At 48.5% G+C, this 23,045-nt stretch overlaps 1 protein-coding gene across 2 annotated transcripts in view; it reads left to right on the top strand.

Moving 5' to 3' along the window:
- Positions 1 to 23,045, top strand: part of TOX2 (TOX high mobility group box family member 2) — a 135,333-nt gene that overhangs the window by 10,014 nt on the left and 102,274 nt on the right. Inside the window, exon 1 of one of the 2 annotated variants that reach the window (XM_068523942.1) lies at positions 19,974 to 20,099. The exons of the other annotated variant lie outside the window; for it this stretch is intronic. Within the exon in view, the coding sequence (XP_068380043.1) occupies positions 19,974 to 20,099 (126 nt within the window). Of the gene's footprint in view, positions 1 to 19,973; positions 20,100 to 23,045 lie in introns of those variants that run through there. 2 annotated transcript variants of the gene reach the window in all.

The following is a 23,045-nucleotide window of genomic DNA, read 5'->3' as shown; positions in this document are numbered from 1 at the left end:
TTTATTTATTTATTTTTGGCTGAGTTGGGTCTTCGTTGCTGCACGCGGGCTTTCTCTAGTTGAGGTGAGCGGGGGCTACTCTTCGTTGCGGTGTGCGGGCTTCTCATTGCGGTGGCTTCTCCTGTTGTGGAGCACGGGCTCTAGACGTGTGGGCTTCAGTACTTGTGGCACACGGCTCTAGAGTGCAGGCTCAGTAGTTGTGGCTCGTGGGCTCTAGAGTGCAGGCTCAGTAGTTGTGGCGCATGGCCTTAGTTGCTGTGCGGCATGTGGGATCTTCCTGGACTAGGGCTTGAACCCGTGTCCCCTGCATGGCAGGCAGATTCTTTTTTTTGTAACATCTTTATTGGAGTATAATTGCTTTACAATGGGGTGTTAGTTTCTGCTTTGTAACAAAGTGAATCAGCTATACATATACCTATATCCCCATATCTCCTCCCTCTTGCGTCTCCCTCCCACCCTCCCTATCCCACCCCTCTAGGTGGTCACAAAGAACCGAGCTGATCTCCCTGTGCTATGCGGCTGCTTCCCACTAGCTATTTTACATTTGGTAGTGTATATATGTCCATGCCACTCTCTCACTTCGTCCCAGCTTACGCTTCCCCCTCCCCGTGTCCTCAGGTCCATTCTCTACATGTGCATCTTTATTCCTGTCCTGCCCCTAGGTTCTTCATAACCTTTTTTTTTTTTTTTTAGATCCCATATATATGTGTTAGCATACGTTATTTATTTTTCTCTTTCTGACTTACTTCACTCTGTATGACAGACTCTAGGTCCATCCACCTCACTACAAATAACTCAATTTCGTTTCTTTTTATGGCTGAGTAATATTCCATTGTATATATGTGCCACGTCTTCTTTATCCATTCATCTGTCGATGGACACTTAGGTTGCTTCCATGTCCTGGCTATTGTAAATAGAGCTGCAGTGAACATTGTGGTACATGACCCTTTTTGAATTATGGTTTCTCAGGGTATATGCCCAGTAGTGGGATTGCTGGGTCATATGGTAGTTCTAATTTTAGTTTTTTAAGGAACCTCTGTACTGTTCTCCATAGTGGATGTATCAATTTACATTCCTACCAACAGTGCAAGAGGGTTCCCTTTTCTCCACACCCCCTTCAGCATTTATTGTTTGTAAATTTTTTGATGATGGCCGTTCTGACTGGTGTGAGGTGATACCTCATTGTAGTTTTGACTTGCATTTCTCTAATGATTAGTGATGTTGAGCATTTTTTCATGTGTTTGTTGGCAATCTGTATATCTTTGGAGAAATGTCTATTTAGTTCTTCTGCCCATTTTTGGATTGGGTTGTTTGTTTTTTTTGATATTGAGCTGCATGAGCTGCTTGTAAAGTTTGGAGATTAATCCTTTGTCAGTTGCTTCATTTGCAAATATTTTCTCCCTTTCTGAGGGTTGTCTTTTGGTCTTGTTTATGGTTTCCTTTGCTGTGCAAAAGCTTTTAAGTTTCATTAGGTCCCATTTGTTTATTTTTGTTTTTATTTCCATTTCTTTAGGAGGTGGGTCAGAAAGGATCTTGTGTGATTTATGTCATAGAGTGCTCTGCCTATGTTTTCCTCTAAGAGTTTTATAGTGTCTGGCCTTACATTTAGGTCTTTACTCCATTTTGAGTTTATTTTTGTGTATGGTGTTGGGGAGTGTTCTAATTTCATTCTTTTACATGTAGCTGTCCAGTTTTCCCAGCACCACTTACTGGCAGGTGGATTCTTAACCACTGTACCACCAGGGAAGCCTTCATGGGACATCTTTTGCTCATTAACTCACTCCCAATTTCATTTCATTCTTCTGTCATTTCCCCCTTTGTCTTGAGTCCTGACATTTTTTTTTGAAAAATATTGTTTTTATTCTCTATAAAATACACAGAAATATATTAGAATAAAAAAAAGTAGAGCCGCCTCTCATTCTCTTTCATTTTCCCCACTGCCCTCTCAGCCCTGCTCCCCAGGGCTAACCACTGAGGGGACTGTGGTGGGTATACTTCCAAGCATGACCATTCTTCAGTTCAGTACTTCTAATAAGTTTATTGTTTCTGTTTCTGTAATCACTTTTTCATGTCTCAGAATTCTGTATTGTTTCTTGATTGAGCTTATGTTCTAGTAGCCCATTCTTTTTTTTATGGATATGTGAATATCTTGAATCTTTTTGAAGATAATGTTTCAGTTTTTAAAAAAAGTTATCTTCTGTTTGCTGCATTAACTCTGTTTTCTTGCTGGTTAGGTCCTTGGTTCGCTTCCTGGTCTCTCTTTTATGCTGATATTTTCTACAAATGCCTGGTGACTCTTGGTTGACATTTATTTGTGAACAAGGGTCTAGATTGATCTGTTCTGTCGTTGTAAGTTTCCTCAACATCTGTGAAAGCCACGAGCCATGTGGGTAGGCAATGTGAATGTTGATTTTAGGTGCCCTGCGTGGGGTCTGTGTGTAGACACTTAAAGCTGGAGACTTCTACTAGACCATGGGACAAGCTCACTTGAGGTTGGGGACATCTGTTTCTCTTATCAGCCAGCAGTTACCCATGGGCACTGGTGCACTTTGTTTTGTTTTTCCTGCATCATGTCCATCCATGGTGGGGGAATCCCCCAGACGGATTTCTCATTTAATTAAAGAGTTCTTCTTCCTGGCTTTAGCCTCAGGGCAAAACCAACAGTCAGCTTCTCTGAGGACTGTAGACTAACACAAAGGTCAAGTCACCTCCCCCTGCCCAGGACTTTCAACCCCTGCTGCCTGTGCTTTGCGATTTTCTGGGGTTCGGTTAGGAAAATAGCTTTTCTGGAGGTCTTGTGTTAGTGTGCAGGTACCTTAGAACTGATAGGTTTCATTGTCAGTCTGTCTCTTCGACTTCTTACTTTCCAGCACCCTCTCAATGTTTCTGATGCCCAGCCCTTTCTCGTTTTCTTATGGGCTCTTTTGGAGTTATTCAGTTTTCATCTCTCTATCTGAATTATGAATATATGTGTGTGTGTACATACGGATTATGAATATGTGGGTGTATCTACCTCCCCTTTTTTTGTCATTCTGGTGGGGTTTAGAAGAGGGGAGAGGTAAAAGTATGTGTTCTACCCATCATCTTGAACAAAAAGCCCCCTCTTACAGATTTCTATTTCTAAAATTTGTGCTGTTTTATGGAGAAAAGTAGGGTAGAAATAAGCACAAATTATTCTCTGAGCATTTACTGCATGTCAGGCTCACGCACTCATATCATCTTGCTGAATCTTTGTAAGAACTATGCTAGGCATATGTGTCCCCATTGTGTCGGTGAGAAGACTGAGATCCAAATAGGTCAAGTTACAAAGGGCAGCAGAAGAGCTGGTTGGCAGAGCTGGGGTTTGGCCTATGCCCTCCCTGCTCCTCGCTCCTGCAGCCTTCGTGGTGCCCGCTGGAGCTCTCACCCTCTGCAGGGATGCAAGAATGGACCAACTCACCCCTTGTTTTTACTGTTGATGCATTGCCTATTCTGGGAGCCAGGGGGTTCCCAGCTGGGCCTCCCGCCTTGGTTTTCAACTTCGAAAATCATTTGGTAATAGAATGCCTTCACATTAGAGCTAATTCAAATGTGCTTATCTCGAAGTTGGGCCTAATTTGTAGGAATGATTTAGAAACCTGTTGGAAACGAATCCAACTCAGTAGTATAACCCAGGGTCAATCTCATGCATAAATTTTATTGTTCCACAGTGCTATGTTTTGACTCGAACTGAACTTGATAATGTGGAAGGTGGACCCGGGGCCTTTCTTTGCTCATTTATTCCACAAAGATTTAATGAGTGCCTATTGAGTGCTACCTACATTATTTAAGGAGGTCCCTTTACCCCACCCCACCCCTATGCATTCTCTGTTCTATATGTCCACCAGAGCTGTAAGTTAATTTTTATACAAAACCAGTTAGTGGATTCAGATATAACTTTTGAGTTCTATGGAAGTGCCTGGGTTCATATCCTGTCACTTACAAGCTGTGTGACTTTGGACCTGTCACTTAACCTCTCTGAGCCTCAGTTATCTCACATAATTGTATTTGCATCTCAGGTTTGTGGTGAGGCCTCTGGGAGATCAGGTAAGTCATCCCCTCCCTCATTCCTGTGCCAGGTGCTGTTCAGGTCAGCTGGGCCCTCGAAGGACAGGGAGCATAGATGTCATCCCAGGTTTTTATGTCTTTTTATAAATTGGAGGTCTAAGGAGCTTCTGAGTTCAGAATTAGTGTAGTGGTGTTTCTGGTTGGGGTGGTCTCGTTTCTCCTCTGTATCAGTTCTCTTCTTTCTCATTGAAGCTCTCACAGGAACCCTTTAAGGTTCAATTAAACATTCAGACTCACCAGACTCACGCAGGTTACCCTTGGTACCTGTCTCCTTGAAGGACTTGGGAGAGGAACCACCGCTTGCCAGCAGGGCACATGATCTGTCCCTCTTCTGCTGGAGTACTTCTAGCAGCGGCCTCTGCGGGAGCCCACAGAGGTGGCCAGCAGCTCTTCTCTTTGTCAGCCCCCGCCCTGCCAGGTCTTAGTAAAGATGCAAGGGAGTGAGACCCACAATGGGTGGGTTTGGAAGCCACCCTGACTTAGAAGCTTTAGTTCCCGAGGGAACATCTCTTGTAACAATTCCATAGTATCCACATCAAGGGTCCCTGCAAGGGGCATGTCAGTTACAGGAGTCACTACACTCAGGGAAACTTTAACTGTGGCTTCTTTATCAAATCTTTGTAATTTATTTATAACTTATTTATAGTTCCTTCCAGTCCAGATGCAACTTACCAATCAAGGGTCATTTTACCACAAGCAGAGTTACCTAGTAATATAGTTAACATCCTGCCTTCATCAGGTTTCCAAGGGAGTTATGCTAGACAGTTAACAAAGCTGAAATGCTTTTGCAAAAGGGAAAAGGGTTTGGTTAACCCTTTATCCATATTCGCCATCCTATTTTCCCCTGAGGGATGGCGCTTTTCAGCAGTTCTTCTGGAGGGATGAATGAAGCCCTTGGTATGTTTTGAAATGTATCCCATGCTTGTGTACGTTTTCTGATGGATTATATAAGACACACTCACACTCTGGCCAAGAGATATGCTTTGGAGTCATATTGGCCTGGGATCAAATTCTGGCTTTGAAACTTATTAAGAGTTAATTCATTTACTCATTCATTCATTCAGCCATGCAAAGAACATTCACTGCCTGCTGTATGCAGGGCTTGGAGGTATATGCCAGGCATGGAAAGGAGATGAAGACCTGGTCCTTGTCCTTGAGAAGCCACAGTCTAATATATTAGAGAGACAGGCAAAAAGAAACAATTCCAAATGGGTGTGAGACTACCAGGCCAGGCAGCGGGGGAGTTAGGGAAGTCTTCTCGGAGGAGGGGACACCTGGCCTGTGCTTGAAGGTGAATTGGCCATGTGAAGAAGATAGGGAAAAGCACTCCAGGTAGAAGGAACAGCACGTGCAAAGCCATCGAAGGGGACAAGAGTGTCAAGAGATGAGGCTAGAGAGGGGAGCAAGGCCATTTGGAAAGCTAAGCTACTTATTATCTCTGGGCCTCAGTTTCCTCATCTGCAAAATGGAATTAACTGTGCTTACCTGTTGATGAAATTAAATGAGATAATAATGTGTGTTTAAGCATCTGGGATACTTAATTTTAATTCCCTTTCCAAAACTCTCTATGGGTGCCTAAGAGCCAAACTTTGATTTTAAATGAGACAAAGAGAAAAAAAAAAAAACCCAAACCTGCAGGGCCTGGCCTCCCACCTGTGCAGTGCAAGCATTTCCTCCACTGGCTCTTGTGTTAGTCCTTTTACTTGTCTTGTGGATGGATCGCTAAATGTTTGCATGCTGTCTTGGATTATGTCTTATAGTATCAGTGAAGCACATAATTGTGTTTTCCTAAATTGTGTTTTCCACGACCCTGTTGTGGCGTCTTTGGGACAATATTCCCTCTGCCGACAGCCTTGAGTCTCTTGCTGCTTTGTCTTGCTTTTCTGAAAGGTGGCCACCTCCCACATACAAGCTGGGGCACTTAGCTTTTGGGGACATTCATTATCCAGTGATCACAAGTCACACATCATGATGAACTGAGGGGCCATCCCGACCATGATGGAGCTCTGTCTGATGTGTAAATTAGATCCTGTCATTTCTCTGGGCAGAATCGCTCTTGGGTCTCTGTTGTGGCTTGGTGAACTCTGCCCAACTGAAATCAGACCTCTGCTTAAAACCTTCCCATGCGTCCCCTGGTGTGTAGGTAACATCAAATGCCTTTTTTGGTGCAGACATCCCGGTGTGATCTAGCCCCTGCCTGCTTTTCCAGCCTCACTCCCAGCTGCTCTGTCCAAGGCCCCAGGCTTTGTGCTGGGGATACGGTGGGGAGCAAAGCCAGCCTCCATTGACTCTATTCTAACCACCCCAGCCTTCTTGCTTTTCCCCAGACACCTCCACCCCCATGGTCTTTTTTGCTTGAGGGGCCTTGCATATGCTGTTCCCTTGGTCTGGAATGTCCTTGTCTTCATTCTGCACAAGGCTGGCTCCTGCTCATCCTTCAGGTCTCAGCTTTATCCTCACCTCCTCCAAGACTCCGACCCCCCCTAATTTATGCAGTTACCCTGTTATTCTCTATCTCAGCGTCCAGTGTATTTTCCCCCTTGCATGATATATCTATGAGATGACTTGAGTGTCTGTTCCACCTTGAGGACAGTAAGCTTTCCAACCAGTGGCATCATGCTTGTTTTTTTCACTACCTAGTCCCTGGCACCTTAGCGTGGTGTCTGCTGTGTAGTAGGTGCTCAATAAAAAGAATGAATGAATCAGTGTGGTGGTTATATTTTCCGGAGATGGCCACCATAACATATCCCAGGCTGTGTTTCCAAGAATAATTTGCTCACCCTCTCTGGGCCTCACTTGTCATATTTGTACCTTGTTGCCAAGAGGATTAAACACATAAATGTGAGAGCCACAGTGTCTGGGCCTTGCAGATGTTAATAAATGTGAGTTCCCATTGTAACGACAGAGCCCAAGGAAGAAAGTTGAAATGGCAGTGAAGAGGGTTGATGGTCGAAACCCTTAGGATTTTTCATCAATGCTTGACTCTCTGGGGGCAGGGCTGGCAGACCACAGTCCCCTGTTTTGTCCACTTCCCATCTCCCTGTGGGTAGTGACCTTGCCATTTTCAGGAGGGAGGCGTCACTCCTGGTTGGTTGGGTTGGGGTATCTGGGGCACAGTTGGCCTGACCTTCGGAGATAAGGAAATCTCTCTCTAGCCTGTGGGAACGCTCCTGTTGGGCAAGTAGGACTTTTTGGTCACTTCTCTCCTGAAGTTATCACCCCTTTTTCTTATTAAACTGTAAATTATGAAGACTGCGTTCCCTGCCAAAAAGTTGGGGAAATCACCCGCTACTGTCCTACCACACAGACTCAAGAACAGGGTTTATTTGGGCACTTTCCTTCCTTACTATTTAATGCTGCAAATGTCTCCCCTCCACCCCAGTCCCCCAGAAACCCCTTACCCATCTTTTTCTTTCCCCTTCTCACAGTGTGTAATGTACCTATTCATTCTTTTTATTGTGTATGTCCCACTAAATTATCAGCTTCACAAGGGCTGACTCTTTGCTGGTGGCTCATGGATGTAATTATCAGAGCAGTTCTCACTGCTCTGCCTCTGGTCTTGGCATTCCTGACCTACCTGGCAGACTCCTACATTTTTAAGTTTCTGCTCAAGTGCCACCCACTCCGGGAGGCCTTTGCTGCCTGCTGCCCCCCGCCTGCACCCAGCACCTGGCACACCATAGGCTCCCTGTTAACTGGAGTATTCTCTGTCCCAGAGACGGGGCCTCGAAGGCTGTCTCTGGGAGGTTGGACTTTGTCTCAAAGGTGGTGAGAGTTGAGGTGTGTTGCATTTGAGAAGAATCTTTGTGGCTGTCTTAAGGGGAAAACAATGGATGGGGGCAAGAATGGATGCAAGTAGACAGTGGGGAGGTGATTACTGTCATTTAGAAGAGGACTGGTGATGGCTTGGAGTTACACTTTCCAATACGGTTGCCACTAGTTACACGTAGCTATTGAAATTTAAAGTAAAATGGAATAAAATGTAGTTCCTCAGTCACACCAGCCATATTTCAAATGCTTTATAGCCCCTGTTGGGCAGTGTGGATATAGAACATTCCCGTCATTGCACAAAGTTCTCTTGGACCTCTCTGGCTTGGACTGTACTGGTGGGATGAGAATGGGGAGAAGTAGAGGGATATGGAAGATGTTAGGAGGTGGAACATATGCGATTTGGGGACGGGTTGGCCGTGGGGTGTGCTAGAGAGGGGGTGTCAAGGCTAAGACCTAGGCTGTTGGCCACGGCCAAAGTAGAACTTATGGCTCAAGGAGTGAGCATTTTTATGGCTCTTGATTCAGGGCATCATGTCGGAAGGATTATTCATATTCCACCAACAGCACGAGAAAGCACCCATTTTTTATTTTGGCTGCACCACATGGCATGTGGGATCTTAGTTCCCTGACCAGGGATTGAACCCGTGCCCCCTGCAGTGGAAGCGTGGAGTTTTAACCACTGCACCACCAGGGAAGTCCCCAAAGCACCCATCTTATTGCACCCTCCTGGCAGAGTTGATTGTCTTTTCAAAAACCTTCAATTGTGTATATGCCTCTTGCCAAACCCGCCTTCACTTGGGGTCTAGCAGGTGGACCGTGAGGTCTTTGTGATCAGGGAATTATATGTATATTAATGCAGATTTCAATAAAAAGAGTTATGTTTGCCATTGTGGTACAGTCTGATGCTGTTTAAATGCCTTCGGTAATATCTTCAATGAGACGGCAAATAGAAAACAGGAAAGTTAGTAATAAAAAATGAATTAGGGTGATTAGCAAAAGGTGAACCGCTTCCCTCCTCAGGCAACAGGCCGAGATGATGGAGCTTTGCAGGGCTCCTCCTGTCCAAACACCCGGCTGGATTATTGCAGCCTCTGTGGCTGGCCCTGGGGTCTGCTCGGCACGTAGGACTTGGTTATTGCATTTCGTTTTGCAAAGGTCACAGGCATCCCCTTGGAGGGACTCTGAAGGGGCTCATTCCCTGGGGTGGGCTAGAGTGGGGCCTCTGAAGAGGAGTTTCTAACTCAGGGCAGGTCAGGAACCTTCTTCTTCCAAGGCAGAGACATCAGTGGCCTTGCTTCCCCTCCCTTCATCCTCCAAGGCCCTGGGGAATCTGTCCCTCTTTGCAACATCTTCTCCAAAGGTGCCCTTGGAGAACCTTTCCTAGCTGTCTGGTGCTGGGGTTTGGGGTCCCTTCAAGAAGGCAGTAGAGGCAAACACTCTAATTGCCTAATGCAAACACTGGGACTGGTTCCTGGGGCATCAAAGAGAAACAGGATTCTGGTGACCGCGTGAAGTGTGTGGGACTGGAGCTTAAATCAGAAGGACACGGAGCTTCTACCTTGGTAATGTTGGAACTCACATCCACCCAGAGGATGGAGCATGGAGATGGCACAGCTGGTGGTTGGGATGGTTATGTCTACACTGGTCAGCTCACTTCCATAGTCGATGGCCAGGGCTGGGTAACACACATGTTAGCTATATGATTGCCAAAACAGATGGGCAGACTTGGTTAATACCATGTTGGTTGGATGATCCCCACAATGGGATAACTATCTCTCTTAAGCCAGTGCTTCTCAAATTTTAACTCGCATGGGAATCACGTAAGGGTCTTGTTAAAATGCAGATTCTGATTCAGTAGATCTGGGTGGGGTCAGAGGTTGTGCGTTTCTTACAAGGTCCAGGTGATGCTGAGCTGCTAGTCAGTGGACCACAATCTGAGAACTGAGGACTTTGTGTCAGGCTGAGCTCCCTAGCCCACCTTCCTGCCTCTGTCCTTCCTGAGAGGTCAGTGCCAGGCTGCGTACTGGTGCCTTGGAGGTGAATGGAGGAAGGACCACAAATAATCATCCCGGATGAAGACAGTGTGGGCTTGGGGTGTGTCAGCCTTCAGGGCGAGGATTCAGTTCTGAATCATCTCCATGTTTCTTCCTGCTCTTCCCCAAGGCGTGAGTTTTCTCCCCCAGTCAGAGCTGGCAACATCCAGCTCTTTCCCTCTTATCCTTCAGGTAAACCTCTTTCTCTCTGTCTCTCATGTTATGTAAGCTACAGTCACAACTTGGCATCTGGCACAAGATGCTGATCTCAAACATGGAAACTCTTACTGCCACGCAGGGTTGTGGGGTTAAGATGGCAGTGAGAGGTGCCAGCAGAGTGAGGGTGGGGACGGAGGAGGAGCTACTATTTATTGAATTCCTGTGTGCCAGGCACTGTGCTTGGTGTCTTATGTATACTGTCTTATTTAACCCTCACAATAGCCCTTCACATCATGTATTGTTACCATGTCACAGACACCTGACACCTGTCAGGTGATGTGTGTCAGGTGACACCTGAAGCTCAGAGAGGTTGAGAAACTCGCCTAAGGTCACTCACCTGTTAGTAGCAGAGTAGATCAGGAACCGGAATCTGTCTGCTCTGAAGTCATGATCTTTATTCTGCAGCACGTGTCTTCGCATGTACAAAGAATCTTTAGCTTCCTTTGGGATGCCCTTTCACATACGCTCCCTGTTTAGATTCAGATCACCCCTCCTGGGGAAATCTGGCATAGGATGTGTCATTCTCACTGCAGAGACAGGCAGACCTAGGCACAGAGGCAGTGCCCATCTTGTCCAAGCTCAAGCCAGAGTCATAGGCCAGCAGGGCTCAAACCCAGGGGCTTGACCTTCACCCGCCAGCTGCTTTCCACCTCCCAAGAAGCTTTTGTTGTTCTCAAGTTGATGTTGTATAGATCAGACCTATGCTCTTTGACTGTGAGCGTATCATGGCCCGTACTCTTCTGTTAGCTCCTGTATCAGTTATCGCTTGCTGCGTAACAAGTCACCCAAAATTAGTGCTTTAAAACAACCACCATTTTATTTGCTTACAATCTGTGGGTTGGCTGGAGGACTTTCTGTGCTGGGCTGGCCTCTGCTGGGCTCTGTCCTGCATCTCTGGTCAGTTGGCCAGTCAGCTGACAGCTGGGTGATAGAGGATGGCTTCACCCCTGTGTGTGTGTGGCACTTGGCAGGCTGCTGGCTGGGGGCTGATTGTTGGGTCAGCTCTTCCCAGAGCCTCTCATCCTCCAGCAGGCTAGCTCAGGCTTGCTCACCTGGTGCTCTGGGGTTCCCAGCACAGCGAGACAGCTCACCCCAGTGCACAAGCGCTTTTTAGGCCTTTGCTTGAGGCACATTTACTGCTGTCTCGTTGGCCAGATAAAGTCACATGGCTAAGCCTGGCTTCAAGGCGTGAGGAAACAGACTCCGGCTCTTGATGAGAGGAGCTGAAACGTCACAACACAGAGGGTGAGCATGCAGAAACCGGAGGACCTGTGGTCATCTTTTTAATCCACCACAGCTCCCCTCGCTCTTTCAGACCACAAACATTTATCAAGCCCCTGCTGTGCACCAGGTGCTGTGGCAGGGACTCCAGCACAAGACAGACCTAGTGTTGCACTTATGTGGCCTCTAGTCTAGCAAACAAATAATCACATAACGAAACACATAATGTGAACACGACAAGTGTGATTAGGAGAGCTGCACAAGTGCTGTGGGTAACAGGGAGGGTCAGGAAGGACTTTCTTGACCCTTAAACTGAGACCTGTAGGAAGACCAGGAGTTGCTAGGTAATAGGGACAGAGGGGAAGCATTCCAGATAGCCAGGATAGCATGTGCAAAGGCCCCGTGGAGGGAGGGACCTGGCACATTTGAGCATCCAGTGAGGTGCCAGTTCCCTTTAAGTGTCAGCCGGTTTGGGCTGAGAAAGGAACTTATGGTTCACAGCTGTCCCTTGAGCAGCCTCCATGTGACCCAGTCTCAGGAGGGAGGTGGGGATAGACCTTTCCGTGGGTGGCTCGTTCACAGGGGCAGCTGGGCTTGGTGATCTCTGGGAGGAGGAAGAGATTGATACTCACGTGGGCACCCAGGAAGTCCTTGTGGAAGAGGAGGGATTTGAGCATTGGAAAGGGCAAGGAGACAGCGAGGAAAGGGTCAGATGCATAAAACTGCAGGGGCAGGGGGGCGCTGGGTTAAGTAAGGGGCTTAGATTTAGTTCTGTTGGCCAGCAGTCTTTGAACCATGAACCGAGAATGATGTGGTCAGATCTGGGGTGGGGACATGAGTGTTGGGTCCCCCTGGGGAACTCCCTGCTTACTCCCATGAGCTGCTTTTGATGTCCCCAAGCGTTTGACAGGTTCTCTCAAGGCATATCAGGAGGTACAGTTTTGGGAAAAGGCCTGAGCTCCCTGGGAGACAGAGTAATGATCATAAATGAGCCAGCACACAGTTGGAAAAATGGGACAAGTCAGACAAATCCAAGTTTGAATCCCTGCTTCTCGCTGACATCACCATGAAACTCTGGGCAGGTCACTGCCCAGCCCCAAGCCTTGGTTTTCTCATCTGAAAATGGGGCCTGGTCCCATCCACCCTGGATTGGGTGAGGAGGGACCAGTGGGGCTGAGTTAACATTAGCGCCTTTGCTTCTGTGCATGAAGGCTCTTGTCTGTGTGCAGCCGAGGACAGTGCAAGGGACCTCGGTGACTACACAGTCTGAGTGCAGCAAACACTCGTCTTTACCAGGCCTGGATGTCAGGGAAGCTGTCTTTCCCAGAATAAACAGAAACCATGGCAACCAGTATGCATCACGTGGGCCAGCAGCCCATCCCGCTGCCGATGGCCGGGAGGAGGGCCTGTCACAGATGTCCACCGGGGGTGCGGTGACCCCCAGGGACCTTCTTGGCCCCCCCCTCCCTGTCTGAGGTAGGACTGAGAAGTTCTGGAAAAATCAGTCCTGATTTTGGGTTTCTAGTCAACCTCAAATTTTATTATTTAATTTTATTTTTCCATCTTGTTCCAGAAAGCATGTCTTGAATAAGTTGGAGCAAACCTCCCTGCCCTCCCCATCCCTCTGTCATCTGCAGATTGATCCCTTGGAAGGATTTGCCAGGACGATGCTGGGGGCGGGCACCAGCATGGTGGCAAAGCTACCCTAGGAGGGAGGGCAGGGGCCCAGTAGGCTCTGCCAGTCTCCCCAGACGTGCAGCGAGGTGGTGACATCAATACCCCAGTGGACAGAGAGGCTCACCCTCACCCAGGGTTCACAGCTACTAAGTGGCAGAGCTGGGATTCGAACCTGGGTCTTCATGCTTCACAACTCATTTCCATACTGCGTGTGGCTGAAGTGGGCACTCAGCCACCAGTGTGGCAGGGCAGAGGGAGTTTATCAGCTCCCCGTGTGGGGAGCCTGTGATGCCTGCCCCTAGCACAGAGGGGTCCAGTGTGGTGGCGGAGAGGCAGCTGAGGTGGTCTTGGAGACTGGGAAGGTTTTCCAGTCCTTGTGTTTCTGCCTGGAAGCCTCCTTTTGCATCTCTGGTAGGAGAAGTCAGGACTTAGGCCCTGACTTCTAGAAGCATGGCCTTGTCTTGGCCGGAAGTTGGGAACAGGGTTTTCTGGAACCCCTGGCTTCTCCCTCTGTGTCTGCGGCCATCCAGACTGGACAGTCAGAGCCAAGCTTGGGGAACCCCTTGTCTCTTGGAACCTTAGGTCCTTATCTGTAAAATGAGGGACTTGTTGACTCAGTTGACAGCCTCATGGCAGTGAGCATGGACAATAGAGCCCAGAACCTTAGTTCCAATCCTGTCTGGGACACTTACAGCTGTGCACATCTAGTAAGTTACCCGACCTCTCAATTCATGCCTCTGTAAGATGGGAATAATAATAGCACCTACCTAATGGGGTCATCATGAGGACCAATATTTGTAAACGCGGGAAACAGTACCTGGGACAGCGTACGTGCTATTACTAGTGTTACCTTTTGGAGTTGCTGGGAAGTTAGTGTGAATGTGGCAGGACCTGTCGTGCTCGGCAGGAAGCAGATGCTCAGACACTGTTAGCTTTTTGATTGAGGAGAGGAGGCAGGAGATGGGGTCAGTGTGGAGGGTACCTGGGTAGACGGACCCCTGGGCTGGCTTTGGGACCTTGGAACACCCACTTAACCACTCCATGTCTGGCTTTTGGTGGTTGCTTAGTTTTGGTCATTCATTCACAAGAACACACACGAAGCTATAAAAGTATAGATAATACATTAAAAAATTAGAGCCAAGGAAAATATAAAATAGAACAAATTCCAGGTGGAAAATGAAAACAGATATGTTGGCCTTGGGCTCTATAGTTATTGAAATTGGCCTGCACATCTGGTTGTGGGCTTCCTGGTGGACAAGTGAAAAGGGAAATAGATTTACTCCAGGATTTCTTTATCCAAGGGGAAGATGCTTGGCAGCTCCTCACGGGAAGCACAGCCTTAACTGGTATTTGGAACTAAAAGAAATCCCTCCCTCTCACCATCTTCATGGATGTTCTCAGAGCTCAGTTTCCCCAAATGTAAAATGGGGGGATGAGACCCTGCTCCTCTGTCTGTCTGGCTGATTGTGGGCATATGTACCTGTGCATTCCTGGCGTGTAGTGGGCACCCAGAGGGCATAGTTCCCAGCCCTCTGCCCCATCATAGCTGGCGCCTGTCAATTTTTGGGCAAAAGTTTAAGTCAGCACAGGGTCAGCCCAAACAAAACCAGCTGTGCTCAGTGTGCAGTTCTGCTGTCAGAACCCAGTCAGGGGGAAGGATGTGTGTACGGGGAGTGGAAGCTGTTTAATAATAGGACATATGCCAAGGCCAATGGGCACTTTGACAAATTGAGGCTGGCACGTGGCGTGGTGCATAAGCCCCGCAGGTGAGTACACACGGTGGGGTTGGAGGACCAGCAAGGGCCCATTTGGTGAGACCGGCTGTGCAGTCAGACGTGAGTTGGAGTTCGAGTGCTGGGAGGGCTGTGAGGAGGGAGAGAGGGAAATGGGAGGCAGTTGCAGAGGATGGAGGGAGGCAGGGCGTGGAGTACCTTCAAGTGTGCGACGTGGCCCCTTGGTGATCAGCGTTTCCGGCGAGGAAGCACGTGGGGTTAAGCAACCACGACATCCCAGTGAGCTTGAGGATCCAGACAGGGCATCTTAGAGGTGCAAATGGCTTCAGTCACTTCCCTGGGGGGAGATTGGTTTCATCTCGAAGAAGCTTTTGTAGCTTCTCAGCACTTCCAGGTGCTGATGGCGGCATCACAATATTGTGAAATTAGCAGCGAAGCCGACTTCGTTTCCAGCTTACCTGGTGAGGGAGCAGCCGCCTTAGTTAGCACCGACCGTTGGGTATGACAGAGCTAAAACTGAACTTGGCAATTACTACTCGTGAGAGGTTCTCGGTGCTGTGAAAAGAAGGTTCCATGGAAATCAACCCTGGTAATCACAGGGCTAAAAATTAGTCAGTTACTATTCAGGTTGCTTTGTCAGCATACGCATTGGGGTGATGCAGGGGAAGGGGGATGGAAACTTGGGTTTTGGCTGTCTTGGGTTACCTTGTGTTCACCTGCACCAAATTCGTTTTTTACATTGATTCCAGGACAAAGGTTTGAGAGACCCCGTGTTAATGTCGTGGTGCAGGGTGGCCGTTTGAATGATGGGTCGTTTTAAAGTCCTGTTCTTTTTATTTGCATGAACTCACACATCTTTCTCAGCTTTCCAGTTTTCTCTACACTTGTGAAGGGGTTTTCCTAACAGGTCCTTGCGTCTCCTTGGGATGTGGCACATGACGAGCTCAGATTTTGTTGACTCCTAGTCTTAGAGGAGGGTTATTGAAGGCTATTATTGAAGGTTTCTGAGCCCTTCATGGAATTATTTTTATTAAGCTTTGACTAGAATATTTCAGCAACCTCAGAATAATGTCCCCATGTTGCAGGTAAAGACAGTGGGGGGCCGGTGTGTGCTTGGCTGAGAGAGTCAGATGGAGAGGAAAAGCTTGTAAGATTCAGTTCTCAGTTGACTTGGGATGTGGGCCCTGACTCTCAGGAATGGGAAGATGGCAATTCAAGTCAGCTCATTGCTTTGAACCTCAGTTTCCTCATCTGTAAAATGGGAGCTTGGGCTAGGCAGGTGTGAGGCTTCAATGAGATAAGGCAGGCACAATAGGACCTCAGCACAGGTGGCTGTTGTTATTAACAGTGATATTTATTGTCCACTTCTTTTGTGCCAGGCACCGGACTGGACCCTTTCCATAGGAGACCACTGCTTTGTACAGAGATCCTGCAAGGAATTCTTAAGTAAATGCAGGCTCAGAGAGGGTTTAATTTTGTCCAGGTCCTCTCAGCGAGTAAGGGGCAGGGCCTGGATTCAAACTCAGGCACTCTGGCCCCCAGAGCCTGGCAGTTGTCTCTGGCCCCATTGTAGGAACACTTGACCATCAAAAAAAACAAGGCAGCCTGGATATGCTGCCTGGAGGGCCGAGAAGAGAGAAGCATTAGAACAGAAATACCTTTTCCAAAAGGCTGCGGCCCTTCCACAGGAAGCTGAGTCATCTCTCTTTGTTTTGAACCATAACCATTGAGCTGCCTCCAAATTCGAAAAATAAAAATAAAGCTAAAAAATGCTGAGTTCTGTCAAGATGCAGGGGCCCCTCCCTGGCTCTACCCCAGGGAGAGCTGAGCGGAGGGTCTGTAGAGCTGGGACCCCTGCCACCCCATGCTGCTTGGCCAAGTACTCAGTGCAAAGGGAAGAGCCCTCCTTCTGGAATCCACGCTCTGCAGGTTCTCCTGCAGGTACCCAGCCTGCCAGGTGGACGCTCCTGCCCCGGCCCCGCGTGCCCCGTGGGCCTGGGACTCTCACGGTGAGTGAGTCACGTTGGGACGCTGCTCTATCACGGCACACTGAGGACGACATGGTTACACCCCAGAATTCCTCCTTCCAGTACATCCAGAACCTTCTGTCCTCAGACTCAGCCTCCCTTCCCCCCGCACATGGTGGAGTTCAGTAAGTGTTTGATGGAGAATGTGGGGACTTCCTGCATTTGTCCCGTGTTGTCCCATCTCTAGCATGCTTCCTCCCTTCTCTGTTCACCCAAACTCTGCCCCTCCTTCAAATCCCAGCTCAAATGACACGTTTTCTAAATTCCTCGCTCAGCCGATGACCCTGGGGCCCTTAGCTGTGAGCACCATCTTCCTTCCATCATACTGTCTCACTACATGCATGAGCTGGGATGTCTTGTTTTTTTTTTTTTTTTAATTGGGAAAGATTTTAGGAATCTCTACTTCATGGGTTTTAATTTTATTTATTTATTTATTTATTTATGGCTGTGTTGGGTCTTCGTTTCTGTGCGAGCGCTTTCTCTAGTTGCGGCAAGTGGGGGCCACTCTTCATCGCGGTGCGCGGGCCTCTCACTATCGCGGCTTCTCTTGTTGCGGAGCACAGGCTCCAGACGCGCAGGCTCAGTAGTTGTGGCTCACGGGCCTAGTTGCTCCGCGGCATGTGGGATCTTCCCAGACCAGGGCTTGAACCCGTGTCCCCTGCATTAGCAGGCAGATTCTCAACCACTGCGCCACCAGGGAAGCCCTGGGATGTCTTCTGAGGACACGGACAGTGTCCTGCTCACACGTTGCCCTGGTGTCTGGAACCCCGCCCTGCATGGCGTGGGAAGTAGGCAGAGGGAACAGAAAATTCTTGGTGAGTGAATGAATAAATAAATGATAATTGAAGGATTTTTGCCTTCACACTGTCCGTGTGCCAATCAGTTACACCTTTTATCAGCATCTCTGGTTTCCAGTGAGCGAGTTTAACATTCAACAAACAACATGAGCTTCTTTCCATAGCAATAAATGCTGATCATTTCATAGGTGCCTAGTATTCCACTGTACAGAGACCTGTGATTTATTTAACCAATCCCCTCTCAGTGGATTTTGTTGTCATTTCCATGTTCTCATAAATAATGTTGGCAATGAAGAAATAAACATCCTTGTTCATACAGATTTGGGCCTAGAAAATCCTTTCCCATCTTAAGCTTATATGAGTATTCATGGATGGTTTCTTCCTGCACCCTTCCAGCTTTGTGTGTGTACATTTCCAAATCTTCAGTATGTCTGAAATTTTCATCCCTTTCTATCACAGTGCAAAACCTGCATCTCCCTTTCCTTCAGACAAACTTCATGTGCTTGGATCTTGGCCTTGTATCTACAGATTGTGTGTACTTTCTATTTGTTGAGCACCTACTGTGAGTCAGTTCCTGTGCTAGGAGCTGGGACCCAGAGGTGAACAAGACAGATGGTCCCGGCCATCAGGGAGCTCACAGCCTAGGGAGGAAGATGAACAATAAACATAGAAATAAAAACCATCAAAACAAGCAACCAGAAACCATCGGCTGGAGGACTGTGCTACAAAGAAAATAATTCAGGTGTGGGTGAGTCAGTGGACCCCCTCTCTGGGGAGGAAGGAGAGCTTGAGCAGGATGCAAGGGTTTTGTGAAGATCTGGGCAAAGGCATTTTATGCAGAGGGAACAGCATGAGAAAGGTGCAGAGGCACAAGCAAGACTTCTTCCTCTCTGGAGCCTTTTCTTTCTTTCTTTTTTTTAAATTAATTTTTTTTTTTTTTTGGCTGCGCTGCGCAGCATGTGGGATCTTAGTTCCCTGATCAGGGATCGAACCCATGTCCCCAGCAGTGGAAGCGCAAAGTCCTAACCACTGGATTGTCAGGGAATTCCCTTTGGAGCCTTTTCTAATCCCCTCAATCCTTCCTCATACTGACATGCTGGGCAGCAACCCCCTTTATCATGTGGCATTTGCCGTTCCCCAGGCCTTTCTCTCTGTCACTTAGTTTATTATTGTTACCAGTGGGGCGACCCCCCAGAACTCCTCTCACTTAGTTCTGGATGCCCTCAGCTCTCTGATGCTTCCTTAGCAGCCTCTGATGTTTCTGAAATGTCCAGAAGATTAAAATTGGCTTAATAGCACCCAGCATAGTACATGGTACTTAACAGGTACTATCATCCCCATTTTACAGATGAAGAAACTGAGGCTCAGGGAAGTTAACTGCTCCAGCAGGCAGAGCAAGAATTCAAACCCAGTTCTGTCTTATTCCAAAGTCCACCTTCTTCACGGAGCCCTAATTTAGCTGGATTTGTGTGAAAGCTAATGAGACTGCCAGGGGAGCCATAGTGCTTCGGGCAAGCACTGTCCCAGACCTGATCCAGCCTTGTGGTGGGTGACCTTGGCCCTTGGCTTACTGGCTTCAGAGGAGTGGGAAAGGAACCAGGGAGGCTCTTATGTTTTTGTTTTAAACTACAAATGTACTACATGCTTGTGGAAAAGAAAAAAAAGAAAAAAGAAACAAGAAAGAAAAAAGCAGCAGCTGAAAATACCTCCTTCTCCTACTCCCAAGGGTAACCACTATTAACGGTTTGGCATCTTTTACAGTGCATATCCACACACACACATAATTATGGTTTTTATAAATATGGGATCATGTCCTTGACTTGCTCCCAGCCGGTTCTAAGTCAGCACCTACAGACCTCCCTCATTCTATCATATGCCACAGAACGGATACACTTCAGTCGATTCAGCCTGACCCCGTTTTAGACATTTAGCTTGCCTCTAACTCTTCTCTGTAACGAGCAGCATCAGTGAGCATGCATGGTGCACACAGGTACCAATATTTCTGCAGGATGGATACTCAGAAGTCTAATTGCCAAATGAAATGACATGCAGGTTTCACACAGGTGCTGCCAAAGTGCCTTCCCAAAGCCCTTCCGGTCCCACACCCGCTCCCAGGGCAGTGGGGAAGGCCCTTAAGCCACAAATAATGCAGAGCTGAGCTGCCTCCCCTTCTGCGCCCTGAGACCTGGCGTGGAGACCGCCGCCAGGAGCTCTGAACACACAGGCCCAAATTGGGATAGAAGATGGATTTTGATAAAAGAGGTTAAATAACAGTTTTTTCCATTTCACCTTATAGGAATGGGATGGGGGGTTGGGGTACTGGGCCTCCAGCCAATAGAGGACCAAGAGTTGTCAGGAGGGCTTATAAAGCTTGCTATTTCTGGCATTTTTTCTCTTTCTCTGCTGATTATGCAGCAGAATCGCACAGAGGCTGTCGCGGGCGCGTTCTCTCGCTGCTGGGGCTTCTGTGGAATGAGACTCGGGTTCCTTCTACTTACAAGACACTGGTGCATTGCAGGTGTGTTTCAGCAGAAGGTAAGCAGCGGGTGCCCGCTGCCCCCTGGGGTGGAGGTGGTCAGGCTGGCGCTGCGGGGTGAAGACAGATGATGTCTGGGTGGGGGCAGGCAGGGACCTGGACAGGTGTCTGTCACATTGTAGAATGAAGATGCTTTGGAAGGTCCAGGAGGCCTGCAGTTGGCAGCTCCTTCGTGAAAAGAAATTCTGGAAGTGGCTGGTACCAGCCCCCGAAGAGCAGGTCTTGGTGCCCAAATGTTCAGAAAGCATTTGTTCGCCCATTCGTACATCCATTTAACATGCCCTGCAGTGGGCCTGACCAGGTGTGATGGGGGGGGGTGTCTGGCTAACTCAGATTGAAACAAGGATGGAGCTGGCCCATGGCATGGTAGGAGCCCAGAAGATACCTGGGATGAGGGGTGGGAAGGGCCTTTCAAGGCAGGAGGGGTGAGAAGTAGCTGGGGACATCACCGGGAACAAAGTTTGAGCTGCCTCTTGCATTGGATTTTGGAGTTTGTGGAATCAAAAATTCCTCTCCCGATTTGGTGAGTGCCACTTTTTCCTTTTCTCCATTAATGATATTGAAAAGATAACCAGTTGGGATCTCCAGTTGCCCTCCTTTTGTAGAAGAAAGGACAGCAAAAAATGAGAAAGGACATCGTCACAGGTTTAAGGGCAAACACACACGCATTATAGGTGACAGGGATTTTGAATGCAGAAACACAACATTCATGGCATTTTCCCGCCGTCCCTGGGGAGATAGTCTTTGTGATGGGAGTTGGCTGAGTTGGGGGTGGGGCTTGTTACAGTTGACAGGGCTGCACCCAGCTGAGCCGAGAGAGAGTGGGAGGCCTGACCTCTTCTGGCTCCGATTCATCACAGTCATTGTTGCAAATCTGGCTGCGTGCACGTGTGTCCCAGAAATGGAAGCCACGCCACTCTCTCAGGCCTGCTTTCCCTGGCTCGGAATATCCCAGGTCAACTGAGAGAGACCAAGAAACAGGAGCTTCTGTGGCCCGTGTGTGAGCTCCACTTCCTGCACACTGGGTCTAAAAGCAGGCAGTCACAGGCCCCCAGTGTGCTGGGAAGGCTTTGGAGCCAGCCAGCCATTGAGGAGATAGCTATTGAGTGCCCGCTGTGTACCAGGGGCTGGGTTAGGTACCGGTTGCAAATCTCAGCTCTGCCTCAAATACAATCTGTGACATTGGGCAAGCTTTTTGAGCCTGGCAAGTCTCAGTCTCCTCATCCATAAAATGGGGACACTGATACTTGCTTTTCTGTGTTGTGATGATTTTGTGTGTGTGTGTGTGAGAGCATATCTGTGTATGACCTGGGGAGCTCTCCCCTTGTGCTTGTAGCCAGAGGCTCTGTGTTCTGGTTCTCTTCTTAGGGAGCTTGAATGCACGGCCGCAGTCTGCTTTGCAGCCCTGGCTGATATGAATTTCTCTGTCTCTGGTCACATCCATGGGCTCTTGACAGGGAGAGGAGTAAATGACAGGGGCTTACTCGCTGTCTTGAAACAGAACTGACTCTAATTTTTAACACTTCCTGAACAGCTTACTGAATACCAGTCACCAGCGTTGTATAATACAACTGGGATCTCAAGACAAAAGCCAGCTAGTAAACCAGTGTTTGCTGAGAGCCCTGGGTCAGGGAGAAAGGCCTTGGAAGAGAGGAGGGAGTGGTCTTGGAAGGGAGGGTGTGGCTGGAGTATCACCACCCCCACCCCCATCCCCACACATCTCCCAAACCTGGAGAACAGAAGCTGAACCCAGGTTTAACACTTGGCTTTGAGTCCTGGCTCTACTCTGCGCTCGCTGTGTGATCTCCGGCAGGTCACCTTACCTCTCTGAGCCAGAGTTTCCTCTCCTACAAAATGATGGATTGTTAGGAGGATTAAACAAGATCTATCAAGCACTTTGTTGGTGCTCAGTAAATAAAAATACTCATCTCTCTTGAGGAAGGGACCCTGCAGAACCTTTGACAGGGTGTGGCACACAGCAGGCACCCACTGAATATTTACAGGAAGAATGAAGGTGCCCAGGGAGTGGGAAACCGCAGTTGCAAGTATGTACCCTGCTATTGTAATTGCTTTGTGATCTAGGGCAAGTTCTTCACCTTTTTTGGTCTCTGATTCCTTCAGAGAAATAATTCAGGCTGGTCCCAGCAGCCCCTACTGTTTTACTCCTTGTTGGAAATCAGGGTTGTGTGGGGACCCTCCAGAGGAGGATGAACTGCATGTTTGAAATTAATTTCCTTCCCATCATTAGCGGCGCCCGTAACGACTCTTTCCCTGCTGCCTCGTGCATCCACAAACCAGTAATTAATGAAATTGGGAGCAGAAGCAGGGATGCAGGGTTTCCCGAGGAGGCGGCTTGGGCACAGCTGGGCCGTCCCTGTGGCACCCACTGTGATTGCCTCAGGGGCCCGAGGGCTGCCCAGGAGTCGCCATCTCTGTCTAGCCAGGAGGCCTGGCAAATGTTCACATGTGTGAACAACAGCAAACGAAGTCCTGAGCTAACATAGACGGGGAGTGGATTCCCCAGCTTCTCCCAGACCCTGCGGTGACATTTTCCAGGGAGGGTGTGAGGGCTCCCCCGCTGTCGGGTGTCTGTGGAGATGGGCATTGGGATGGGAATCGGGGGCCTGGGTGGGCAGGCTTCGCTCTCGTGATTTCTGGCCATGAGACTTGCGGCAACATTCTTACCTTCTGCGGGTCTTAACTTGCTATGCAGAGCAGTTGGGGCCAGGGGAACGGATGTCCCTTAAGGATGGGGGAATAGTGTAGAAAGGCAGCTTTGATTTGCACGTCCTCACCCCAGAGTGTTCACCTGAAGGAGACGGTGGCTCGAAATGGTCCTTATCTCGGTTCACGTGCCCCCAACCCCAGACTTGCCCTCCCCCATCACGCCCATCTTGGTAAACATCATGACTGTACACTACTTGGCTTAAGTCATCCTTGACCCC

This window comes from Eschrichtius robustus, chromosome 16 (assembly GCF_028021215.1).
Source record: "Eschrichtius robustus isolate mEscRob2 chromosome 16, mEscRob2.pri, whole genome shotgun sequence".
NCBI lineage: Eukaryota > Metazoa > Chordata > Mammalia > Artiodactyla > Eschrichtiidae > Eschrichtius > Eschrichtius robustus.
Note: the sequence above shows the minus strand (reverse complement) of the source record. Positions and strands in the feature narration are given on the sequence as shown.